The sequence below is a fragment of the Corylus avellana genome, chromosome 4, assembly GCF_965113065.1.
Source record: "Corylus avellana chromosome 4, dhCorAvel1.hap1.2, whole genome shotgun sequence".
In the NCBI taxonomy this organism is placed as follows: Eukaryota; Viridiplantae; Streptophyta; class Magnoliopsida; order Fagales; family Betulaceae; genus Corylus; species Corylus avellana.
Window position 1 is genome coordinate 2,561,845 of NC_142493.1, and position 12,933 is coordinate 2,574,777.

Below are 12,933 nucleotides of genomic sequence, written 5' to 3' on the forward strand. Positions count from 1 at the left end.
AATTAGAAAAAAAAAAAAAAAAGTATCATCTTTTACATATATATTTTTTTAATATTCGTAATAGTTATTTATTGTTATCCTACAAACTTAAAAACTTAAATATTGATTTTTTTTTTTTTTTAAAAAAAAAACTTCAAATATGTTAAAAGACACTTGGCATTTTTTAGAGTTGATTGACGAAAATTTCCTCCAAACCAACTTATAGAAAATTTGTATACATTTTTTATTTGATAAGCCAAAACAAACCCTTTAGCTGACCAACAACAACCCTTATTAAATCATTATTATTTTTCTTTCTTTTAATTTGTTGTTAATGGACGAGATTGCACCTATTGAAATTCCCCTAAATCAAGACCGGGAAGCGTGTTCGCAAGTCAAGACGAGAACTTTAATCGCGACATGATACAAAAGGGATTTATAGTGGTCAAGACGAGAACTTTAATCGCGACATGATACAAAAGGGATTTATAGTGAACTTTAGGGTGGTCAAGAGAACTTTAATCGTGACCACGTCATTAAACTTTTAAAACGTCATTAAAGTTGTCTTGTCTTTACAGTGATTTATGGTGATGTCACCGATGACGTTAGCACTGTAGTTGCCCGATGCTTTCTTTCTATATATGCAAGTCGTATGAAGGTGAAATATATACTTCATAATTCATTTAAGATTGAGGTCCAAGTTGCCCTTCTCTGCGTGTGGGCGTCATGGAATCTGAAGGAGCTCCGGGAGTAGTGGAAATGTTCTTCTTTCCCTTCGTGGGCGGAGGCCACCAGATCCCAATGATAGACACAGCCAGAGTGTTCGCATCCCACGGAGCCAAATCCACCATAATAGCCACACCCACTAGCGCTCCCCTGTTCCAAAACTCCATTCTCCGCGACCAACAAATCGGCCGCCAAATCTCCATCCACGCCCTCCGATTACCAGAAGAAGCTGTCGCGCCAGACGCGGGTATGTCCGCCACCCCTTTCACCGACACCTCAGTCCTCCAAGAGCCTCTCAGGCTCTTCCTACTTGACCGCCGGCCCGACTGCATCGTCGTCGATTGGTTCTACGGCTGGGCGGCTGAGCTCATCGACGGGCTCGGAATTAAAAGGATTTTCTTCACCGGAAGTGGGATCTTCTCTCGCTGTGTCATGGAGAATCTTAGACGGTACGCGCCGCAAGAGAAGGTGGGTTCGGACTACGAGCCTTTTTTGGTGCCGGGTCTTCCCGATCCGATCGTGTTGACGAGGTCTCAGCTTCCACCTTTTGCCAGAAAGATATCTGCGGCTGTTGAAAGGCTGCGTAAAGCAGAGGAGACGAGCATTGGGTCGCTGATGAATAGCTTCTACGATTTGGATCCAGCTTACGTTGAGTTTTTCAGGAAGGAGATGGGAAAGCAGGCTTGGATTATAGGACCGGTGTCTCTATGCAATAGAAATGTTGCAGATAAGGCTGAGAGAGGCCAACAAGCCACCATTGATGAGCAAAGTTGCTTGAAGTGGTTGGATGATAAAGAACCCGACTCTGTTCTTTATATCAGTTTCGGGAGCTTGGCTCGCTTTTCACCCCAACAGCTCATCGAGATTGCTCACGGTCTCGAGGCGTCCAACCATCCATTCATTTGGGTGGTCGGAAAGATCTTCATGAAATCGGAGGGTACTCGCGAAGAGGAAGAAAATTGGCTTCCCGACGGATTTGAAGAGAGGATTAAGGAATCAAAGAAGGGATGGATAATAAGAGGGTGGGCGCCGCAGTTGTTGATACTAGAGCATCCTGCAGTGGGAGCGTTCATGACTCATTGTGGGTGGAATTCTACGTTGGAGGGAGTGAGTTCCGGCGTACCGATGATCACATGGCCTATCACGGCGGAGCAGTTCTTCAATGAGAAACTGTTGACTGATGTTTTGGGAATTGGGGTTCAAGTTGGGAGCGTGGAGTGGATGTCGTTTAATGTTGAAAAGAAGGCGTTGGTGGGGAGGGAGAAGGTGGAGGTGGCAGTGAAAAGGTTGATGGGTGGTGATGGTGCTGAGGCCGGCGGGATGAGAAGGAGAGCTAGAGAGCTTGCAGAGAAGGCCAAGAGAGCTGTTGAAGGAGGAGGATCTTCTGATAAGGATGCTAATGCGTTAATTGAGGAGCTTAAATCCTTCAGGAAAGACACTTGAAAGGGGAAGACAAAGCTGCTGTGCAAGATTAATTATGCACAGTACATTTTCGATAAAATGCCGAAATAACCAACACAAGACAATATCCACAAGCGATTCCATTAAAAACAGACTACATCTACTCCTTCAAGGATCTGGCATGCAGGTTTCATAACGAAAGAAGGTTGTACTTCCTACTTTCATGAAAATTAATAATGAAAATGGAAAATAAAGACAATTGCCAAAATAAAAATAAACATAGAGAATTTTACATAGTTATGGCCTATATCTACAGCCTATAGGTATGAGGGCTATATATATATATATATATATATATATATATATTCACTTGATAGAAACTGAATAATAGAATAGCTTATTTATAGTTGAATGAGGCCGGGAATACAATTATTATGTAATGGATATGTAACGTATGAAAATTATACGAGTTACATAACTAATATGTAACATATGAGAATTATGAGAGTAATGTGTGACAATTACATAATCAATATGTAATGTATGAAAATAATGAGTAAATAATATATTAACATCTTTCTCAAACTCAATATGGAATATTATGAAAATTTAAGTTTGAAAGATTTTTTTTAAAAAAAAAATTGCTGGAGATGGTGGTGGTGGAGGCGGGAAACTCGCTGGAGTTGGTGGTGGTCGGTGACGGTGACTAGAGTAAATCTTTGGATTCAAAAAAAAAAAACTCTTTTGATTGTTTCAGTAGCATACTATATTGTTCTTTGCTTTGGAGTGGCCGCTGTAGTGTTTGGTTCAACAAGAGGAACCGAACGCCCATTGGATGGGTATGACTTATGAGGCATGGATGCTGCCGTTTGTGGTATAATCGGCTGACCAGCAACAACATTTGGATCTGCAATGGCAATGGACAAATTTGCAGACACAAGATTTTTCTGTTGAAAAAAAAAAAAAATTGCGCCACAAAGACGCAGCCGTTTGGTGTCCGCAAACAGACATGAACCTTCGTCATCTTCCACGGCCAAAATTCCCATCTCCTTTTCAATTGTCAACGACTCAACATCGGCGGATCCGCTCGACATCCATAACCGACGCCCCATAAATGGGATAATATTGTGCATTTGGCATTGCGGCACACACATCATTGCCACGGAACTATGCTCGATGAGCGCTGTTTTTAGGCTCTCGTTTTAGCAGCGATTTTATTTTCAGATTTCACCAAGTTTTTGACAATATCTTAATTTTATCCCCTAGTTTGATTGTATGTAATAATTAGACGTTTTTGGCAAAAGTCAGTTTGCTTAAGCTATATAAACCCGACTTGTGGGCTTAATTCAGTACTTCAATTATGATTAAGGGCCCGTTTGAGAGTGCATTTTTTTAAAAATAATCTACGTTTTTTAAACCAAATTGCAATTTTTGAGTGTTTGGGATTGCGATTTTAAAAATGCAAATTTTAAAATCGTGAAAAAATCCGCGATTTCTATAAGCTAACTGGGGGGTGCTTATTTGAAAAAGTGCGAATTTAAATCAAAATCACAATATCGCTTAAAACAATATTTGGCGCAATATTTACCTATTTGGCTATGAAACCACAATTATATGCTAATGTTATCCAAACACTCAATGGATAAAAAAAGTATTTCTTGACATGTTTTACCGAACGCCTATGTGATTTTAAAAAGTAGCGATTTCAAAAACACAATTTTAAAAATTGCACTTATTGAAATTACACTCCCAAACGGCCCTAATATTTAGAATTTTTAGACTATTTCTCTATTTTTGAATGAGGCAATTAATTATAATTTTTTTTTTCCCTACTCGTTATTATCTCTCCTTAAACTTTCTCTCTTAAAACAGGTTGTGTTTTTGTTATAAAGAAATCTGTCATGAAAGTATTTGGTTCTTTTTTGTTAAAATCTTGTTTTATGTCTCAAAACAAAAACATTAACAACCCAAATACAAAACATTTTAAAAAACATAAAAAACAATTTTCACATTTATATCACAGTTGCTGATATTAGAACATGCAATTGTGGCATTCTAAGAGAGTTTCTGACCCATTGTGGATCACACAAAGTGTGAGTGCCGGTGTGCCAAATGATCACATGGCGTACTTCATCCGAGTAGGAGAAATGTTATTTTGCATTTTCCTACCATTCTTAACTAATGTGACATGCTCAATCCGCCGTGCAATCCAATGAGGTGGTGTCGCAGCATGTCAAGTGTAAAGTCAATGTCAAGTTGTTGTGGATTAAAAAAGAAAAAAAGAAAAAAAGGTGGACGAACCACCTTATTGGCAGAAAGAAGTAGTTTGAGTAATAGTTGGTTTGGGGTGGCCAGTTACCTCCTTGGTCAAGAGAGTCCCTCCAATGACTCCTTTGGCTACCTTAGAGCATCTCCAACAGTTATTTTAAAATAGAAGTTTTGTTAAAATTTAGTTAGTATAACATTTTTGAGAGCTCTAGCAAACACTTTAAAATAGAAGTTTTCATAAAATCTGCTGCAATGAACTTTCATATTACTTAATATGAAAGTTCATTGTAGTAACTTGTAAGGTTTTTTTATTATTCCTTTTCTCTCCTTTCTCACTCCCTCACCCTCAATGAAAATAATATTAAAAAATAATATTTAATTATAGTAGAGAGCTAAAATAGATATTCTGTTAGAGTGTGTAACGAGGAACTAGTAGCTAAAATGAAAAAAACAAAAAAAAAAGTGGTATTTTCAGTAGGTAAAATAACATTTGCCAAAGATGCTCTAACTGCAACTCTTTGCACTTTGGTAATTCTTTCTATATATATATATATATATATATATATATATATCAATGCATTCTCATTAGAAAAATCTCAAAGAGATAGAGCAGTGTACTCCATCAAAATAATGTCTTTAATACAATTCGGAGACTCATACATCCATTGTTGATTTACAAAACCTTTCTTAGCTACCTTAGATAGAACGTGTGCCACTTGATTCCCTTCCTTACGAATGAAGGTCATCCGCCATTGAGGACTTGGAGCTCGTACTTAATGTCTTCCACCATCAATGGAAGATATTATATGTACTTTTAAGTATTCACATTTTAACGTAATAAAATTATTGTTAACTCTAAATTTCAATAATGATTAATTTAAAATTCAATTATAATTTCCATTTTCATTGGATTACCATTAAATTTGCAACCTTAAGAACGGGTGCTTAAAGTGCAAGTACCATAAAAACAGACAAAAAAAATAAACATGTTCAGCTAATTAAAACTCGTTGTATAAAACTCTCTCTTGACAGTGATTTTATAGTAGCGTGACATAAAAAAAAAATGATTGATGTTAATATATATATCTTATCTTATAAATTAACTATTAAATTTATAAACTTATAATACATACTTTACAAAATTTAATATTTAATTTATTAAATTTATAAAAAAAAAAAAAAAAAAAATTATTGATATCAATCATTCCTCACCAAATTAATATTATATGTCACGGATGACGTTAGCACTGGACTAACCAATGCTTCTATATCTAGACTAAAAGTCCCTCTCTCTACCAAATTGAAACATATTTAAGATTAGGTCCAAGTTGCCCTTCTCTCTGCCTCCCTCGGCGTCATGGAATCTGAAGAAGCTCCGGGAGTAGTGGAAATGTTCTTCTTCCCCTTCGTGGGCGGAGGCCACCAGATCCCAATGATAGACACAGCCAGAGTATTCGAATCCCACGGAGCCAAATCCACCATAATAGCCACACCCACTAGCGCTCCCCTGTTCCAAAACTCCATTCTTCGTGACCAACAAATCGGCCGCCAAATCTCCATCCACGCCCTTCGATTACCAGAAGAAGCTGTCGCGCCAGACGCGGGTATGTCCGCCACCCCTTTCACCGACACCTCAGTCCTCCAAGAGCCTCTCAGGCTCTTCCTACTTGACCGCCGGCCCGACTGCATCGTCGTCGACTTGTTTCACCGCTGGGCGGCTGAGCTCATTGACGGGCTTGGAATTAGAAAGATTGTCTTCACCGGAAGTGGGATCTTCTCTCGCTGTGTCACAGAGAATCTTAGACGGTACGCGCCGCAAGAGAAGGTGGGTTCGGACCACGAGCCTTTTTTGGTGCCGGGTCTTCCCGATCCGATCGTGTTGACGAGGTCTCAGCTTCCGCCTTTTGCCAGAGAGAAATCTGGGCCTCTCGGGAACCTGCGTAAAGGAGAGGAGATGAGCTTTGGGTTTCTGATTAATAGCTTCTACGATTTGGAGCCAGCTTACGTTGAGTATTACAGGAAGGAGATGGGAAAGAAGACTTGGGTTATAGGACCGGTGTCTCTATACAACAGAAATGTTGCAGATAAGGCTGAGAGAGGCCAACAAGCCTCCATTGATGAACAAAGTTGCTTGAAGTGGTTGGGTGATAAAGAACCCGACTCTGTTCTTTATATCAGTTTCGGGAGCTTGGCTCGCTTTTCACCCCTACAGCTCATCGAGATTGCTCATGGTCTCGAGGCTTCCAACCATCCATTCATTTGGGTGGTCGGAAAGATCTTCATGAAATCGGAGGGTACTCGCGAAGAGGAAGAAAATTGGCTTCCCGACGGATTTGAAGAGAGGATTAAGGAATCAAAGAAGGGATTGATAATAAGAGGGTGGGCGCCGCAGTTGCTGTTACTAGAACATCCTGCAGTGGGAGCGTTCATGACTCATTGTGGGTGGAATTCTACGTTGGAGGGAGTGAGTTCCGGCATGCCGATGATCACATGGCCTATCACGGCGGAGCAGTTCTTCAATGAGAAACTGGTGACTGATGTTTTGGGAATTGGGGTTCAAGTTGGGAGCGTGGAGTGGATGTCGTTTAATGTTGAAAAGAAGGCGTTGGTGGGGAGGGAGAAGGTGGAGGTGGCAGTGAAAAGGTTGATGGATGGTGATGGTGCTGAGGTCGGCGGGATGAGAAGGAGAGCTAGAGAGCTTTCAGAGAAGGCCAAGAGAGCTGTTGAAGAAGGAGGATCTTCAGATAAGGATGCTAATGCGTTAATTGAGGAGCTCAAATCATGCAGGAAAGACACTTGAAAGGGTTTGGCAACATTGACAATATCCACAAGCGATTCCATTAAAAAAAAAAAACTACATCTACTCAAAGGATTTGGGGAGTTTATCATGTAAAAATAGTCAAAGGGATTATAATTAAAAGTTTTGCGGTATATTGTAGTAAATGGTTTCTGTAAGTTGACACTGAGACAGACTGAGAGATCAGTTTTGATAACAAATTACGTTTATGGTTTTGACAATGCGTCGTCCAAGGCCATTTTTGAGTCCCAAGGCAACCTTTAACCTTGACCCTTCAAAATGAGTATAGTGCAAAAGATCAATTTTTGGCATATGGATGCATGGTGAAAATTCAATATGACGAGAGGGGACTCGAAGGTGATTGAGTTTGGTCACTCTCCGGTACTAATTCACACACTCTCCGTGTTAATTTTCGTCTAATTGGACGAAAATCATCTCAAGTGTATCTTAATAAAATTTTAATGCCCTTTATTCTAATTTTGCCATCATTAAAACTTATAAACTTACGTAATTACCCACATTAAAACTTATGAAATTGAGAGTAATTACATAATTTTATAGGTTTTAATGAGGGCAAAATTATAATAGAGGGTATCAACATCTAACGTGAGATGCACGTGTCCAATTAGACGAAAATTAGTAACGGAGAGTGAATTAAAAATTTTTGAAACATTAAGAGGGTACATTGCCAATTTTTAAACATTGTGATTCGAATTGAAAAACCTCTCAAACTTCAGGAGGGTAAAGTGAATTTAACCCTAATGTTTTAGTTTCAATTTTTTGTCATGTTTCCTATCCAACGGATACACTGAAGAAGTGTCCTAGATCTGCTTACACTCATAATATATTTAGAGCTTCTTTGGAATTGTATTGGTGAAAAGTAGAGCTTTTAAAGTCAAAAAGCTTAAATTTAAAGTTTTTTTTTTCCAAAAATAGGTTTTGACCATTTTTAAAGTAAAAAAAAGTGAAAGAAGTACTCTTGAAACTTTTTATCAAACATGTCACTTTTTTGTTTAACATAATTTTCTAAGTATTAAAAGTACATTTTATTCTCCCTAACACAATCTTAAACTGGCTCTTATTCTTCGAACAAACAAAAACCAAATCGTCACTGAATTACTTTTGCCGAAATATCTTGAGTAAAAGATAAGTACAAGAATGATGAAAATCGGTAAAATCATACATAATTTGGACACGGAAAGAGTGAGATCTTATACGGTATCAATAAACAATGACAAAAAGACAATTGACATCCACCTTCTTTTGGTTCTTCTCTTATTATGGCATATTTTTTCTTAATTTCTTTGTTGCCAACCCTCAATTACTCACAAAGGGGCATCTACATTACATGATTTTTTTTTATTTTTTTTTCAAGAATAGGAGAACTGGGATATGCTTAGTTGCTTACACCATTTTTTATTTTTAAGTTTCAGATATCAGGTTAACAATTTGATTCTTAAAGAATAGGAAGAAGACGAACAAAACGCAATGTTAAATTTCGTTTTCAAAACACACTGTTTTAATAAAGTTAGCGGATATTGGCTTTTAAATTTTGTCTTTTAGTTTCTGACTTTTTGACCTTGTTGCGTGTCCAAAGTTTCATTTTTTTTTCTTTTCTTTTTATTTTTTTATTTTTAATTTTAATTTTAAAGTAAGAAGTTACTAGCGGCCATTTGCAATTTGCTAAGAAATAAAAAGTCATTTCTTTTTGGACAATTTTTTTATCTTGCAAAAATTTAGGTATATAATTAAATTTTTACACTTATCATTTTAAATTTATTATTAAATAAAAAAAATGCCCATATAAGCTTTTATATATACCTAAATTGCTTTTTTAAATTAACACATCAAGAACAAAAAAATAAATTAATGTTAGACATTATAAAATAAATTGTAAGTTACATTTATATATTTTAAAAATAGTTAAATTTTATTGATTTATTTATTGTTTCGCTACTTGTATTATTTATATTTTTAACCAAATTTTATTTAAATTTATTTTTTAATTTTGACCCTTCTAAAACAAATCATGGGCCTGCCATTAAATCAGTGTAATGTAAAAAATAAAAATATTGAAATGTAAATTTGAAATTAATAGTATGTGTCTTTTTTTTTTTATTTTGTCCGTTGGCAAATAGCCCTGCTAGCAACTCCTTGCACTTTGGTAATTATTTTTATTTTTTAGGGGAAAGTCCACGTAATCCCTTCAAACTACCACTCAATTGACAGTGTCTCCCACAAACTTTCAATTGTAACAATGTCTCCCCTAAATTACCAAAAATTGTCAATGTTCCCCACAATGACAAAATTACCCTTAGTAAAATTAAAAAAAAAAAAAAACTTCTAGAAAAAGCCTAAAACTAACAAAACAAACAAAAAACAAACAAACAAACAAACAAACAAACGTTGGCCAATTTTTTTAAAAAAATCAATTTTATAAGAAAAACATTAAAAAAATTTCGATTCTTTTTTTTTATATATAAAATTGAAAATTTTCGTTTTTTTATTTTTATTTTTGTTTTATAATTTTATTTAAATAAAAATTTACGTTTTAAAAAAATAAAATTTTCGTTTAATAAAATGATTTTTTTTTAAAAAAAACTAAATAAAAAAAGTTTTTTTAAAATAAAAATTTCCGTTTTAAAAAAAAATTTTGTTTATTTAAATTAAAATTTTTCTTTTTTTAAGAAATTAATTAATTTTTATTGAATTTATAAGGGTATTTTTGTCTTATTGAGAAATCTATAGAAACATTTTTGTCTTGTTGCTAGTCTTAGGGGGGACATTGACAATATTTTGATAGTTTTGAGGAGACATTGTTATAATTAAAAATTTATGGAGGATATTGTCAATTTGGTGATAGTTTGAGGGGGTAGTTGAGCCAATTAAAACTCGTCCAATAAAGCTGAGTTGATAGTGATGACGTGACATAAAAAGCCAAATTAAAATTATATGTCACGGGTGACGTTAGCACTGGACAATACCAATGCTTATATAAATACAAGTCCTACTAAATTGAAACATATATACTTCATTATCCACACAAAAAACAAGAAACATATACTTTTATTTTATATTTAGGTCCAAGTTACCCCTCTCTCTGTGTCGGCGTCATGGAATTCGAAGGAGCTCCGGTAGTATTGGAAATTTTCTTCCTCCCCTTCGTGGGCGGAGGCCACCAGATACCAATGATAGACACTGCCAGAGTGTTCGCCTCCCACGGATTCAAATCCACCATCATAGCCACACCCACTACCGCTTCCCAGTTCCAAAACTCCATTCTCCGTGACCAGCAAATCGGCCGCCGAATCTCCATCCACGCCCTCCGATTACCTGAAGGCGCTGTCCCGCCGGACACGGACTTGTCCGCCAGGGGTTCCACCGACACCTCAGTCCTCCAGGAGCCTCTCAGGCTCTTCCTACTTGACCGCAGGCCCGACTGCATCGTCGTCGACTCGTTCCACCGCTGGGCGGCGGAGCTCATCGACGTGCTTCGAATTAGAAGGATTGACTTCACCGGAAGTGGGATCTTCTCTCGCTGTGTCATGGAGAATGTGAAGAAAGTGCCGCACGAGAAGCTGGGTTCGGACTACGAGCCTTTTTTGGTGCCGGGTCTTCCCGATCGGATCAAGTTGACGAGGTCTCAGCTTCCGCCTTTTCATAGAGGGAAATCTGGGCCATTTAATAAGCTGGGTAAAGGAGAGGAGATGAGCTTTGGGTCTCTGATTAATAGTTTCTACGATTTGGAGCCAGCTTACGTTGAGTATTTCAGGAAGGAGATGGGAAAGAAGGCTTGGATTATAGGACCGGTGTCTCTATACAACAGAAATGTTGCAGATAAGGCTGAGAGAGGCCAACAAGCCTCCATTGATGGGCAAAGTTGCTTGAAATGGTTGGATGATAAAGAACCCGACTCTGTTCTTTATATCAGTTTCGGGAGCTCGGGTCGCTTTTCACCCCAACAGCTCATCGAGATGGCTCACGGTCTCGAGTCTTCCAACCATCCATTCATTTGGGTGGTCGGAAAGATCTTCACGAAATCGGAGGGTACTCGCGAAGAGGAAGAAAATTGGCTTCCCGACGGATTTGAAGAGAGGATTAAGGAATCAAAGAAGGGATTGATAATAAGAGGGTGGGCGCCGCAGTTGTTGATACTAGAGCATCCTGCAGTGGGAGCGTTCATGACTCATTGTGGGTGGAATTCTACGTTGGAGGGAGTGAGTTCCGGCGTACCGATGATCACATGGCCTGTCGCGGCGGAGCAGTTCTCCAATGAGAAACTGGTGACGGATGTGTTGGGAATTGGGGTTCAAATTGGGAGCGTGGATTGGATATCGGCTGATGTTGAAAAGAAGGCGTTGGTGGGGAGGGAGAAGGTGGAGGTGGCAGTGAAAAGGTTGATGGATGGTGATCGTGATGGTGCTGAGGCCGGCGGGATGAGAAGGCGAGCTAGAGAGCTTGCAGAGAAGGCCAAGAGAGCTGTTGAAGAAGGAGGATCTTCAGATAAGGATGTTAATGCGTTAATTGAGGAGCTTAAATCCTTCAGGAAAGACACTTGAAAGGGGTTTTTTTTTTTTCTTCCGAGTGAACTGCAATGTAACAATTTTTTTTTTTTTAAATTTTAAAATTTAAATTTTATTTTAATTATGTATTTATGTTTTTTTTTTTTTTTTTTAATAAGGATTGTGTCTTCTTTTTCTATTAGCATCTCCAGTAATAGTATTTATTTTAACTACTCAAAATTTACTTCTTTCCGGTTTTTTTTTTTTTTTTTTTTTTTTTTTTTTTTTTTTTTTAAATTTAGTTATTAGTTTTTCAATATAAACTCGAACATATTATTTATACAACCACCTACTTTCTTTAAATATTAGTTTTTAACACCATTTTTATTGTTTTTAGCCGCAGCTTTCTTTTTTTTTGTTTTTTTTTTTTTTTGTTCTTCTTCTTCTATTTTCTTGTTAAATATATTGTGAATATATTGGAGAACGGAAGAATGAGAGAGCGAAAGCATAACAATGGACTACATTGTTCTCTTCTATATATTATGACATATTCACATAACTCTCTATTTATATAGAGAAGAAGTATTGGGCAAAAAATCCTAGATTAAACCGTAAAATATATAAGTAACCATAATAAAGTAAATAATATCAAATATTCTAACATTCTCTTCAAACTCAAGGTACAAACTTGAGTGTAAGAAAAAGAAAGGAAAATAATGATTTTTTTTTTTGTTCGCCGAAAAAGTCGCCAGGGTGGTGGCTAAAGAGTGGCGCCCAGGGGTGGAGGACGGCGGCAGCTGGTGCTGATGGCTGAAGGTGGTTGCTGGACCCAAAATATTGAGACTTGAATCCATTGGGATGGATTGGACCCGATACTTTGGGCTTGAAACTTGAATTGGAGCCTTATAGGATAGGCTGAAATGGTCCAGTTTGATTGGGTCAAAATAGGCCAAAACCCATGGACCATTGCATATGGTATGACTCGAAAAGATATGAACCAAGTCCAACTCATTGAACCAGGTTGACTAATTTGGACCGGTTGTAGGAATTGGCCTGGTTGGACCGGTTTAGAACCCAATGACCCAGTTAGAACCGGTTTTGGATCGATTTGGAGATGCCTTGGATAGATTAGGAATTGACCCGATTGGACCGGTTTTGGATCGGATTGGAGATGCCTTGTATGGATCTGAAATTGACCCGGTTGGACCGGTTTAGAACTCGATGACCCAGTTAGAAACCGGTTTTGGGCCTGGTTGAAGG

At 37.5% G+C, this 12,933-nt stretch overlaps 3 protein-coding genes across 3 annotated transcripts; all 3 read left to right on the plus strand.

Moving 5' to 3' along the window:
- The first annotated feature begins 643 nt into the window (after positions 1–643).
- LOC132178809 (abscisate beta-glucosyltransferase-like) lies at positions 644–2,651 on the plus strand. The gene has a single exon (XM_059591367.2). The coding sequence runs from the start codon at positions 706–708 to the stop codon at positions 2,146–2,148; it is 1,443 nt and encodes a 480-aa protein (XP_059447350.2). The 5' UTR covers positions 644–705; the 3' UTR covers positions 2,149–2,651.
- A 2,981-nt stretch (positions 2,652–5,632) lies between these two features.
- Positions 5,633–7,386, plus strand: LOC132178873 (abscisate beta-glucosyltransferase-like). Its single transcript, XM_059591447.2, has one exon. The coding sequence runs from the start codon at positions 5,732–5,734 to the stop codon at positions 7,172–7,174; it is 1,443 nt and encodes a 480-aa protein (XP_059447430.2). The 5' UTR covers positions 5,633–5,731; the 3' UTR covers positions 7,175–7,386.
- A 2,721-nt stretch (positions 7,387–10,107) lies between these two features.
- On the plus strand, positions 10,108–11,758 carry LOC132177209 (abscisate beta-glucosyltransferase-like). The gene has a single exon (XM_059589461.2). It carries the CDS (start codon positions 10,285–10,287, stop codon positions 11,728–11,730), a length of 1,446 nt encoding a protein of 481 aa, XP_059445444.2. The 5' UTR covers positions 10,108–10,284; the 3' UTR covers positions 11,731–11,758.
- Positions 11,759–12,933: the final 1,175 nt, after the last annotated feature.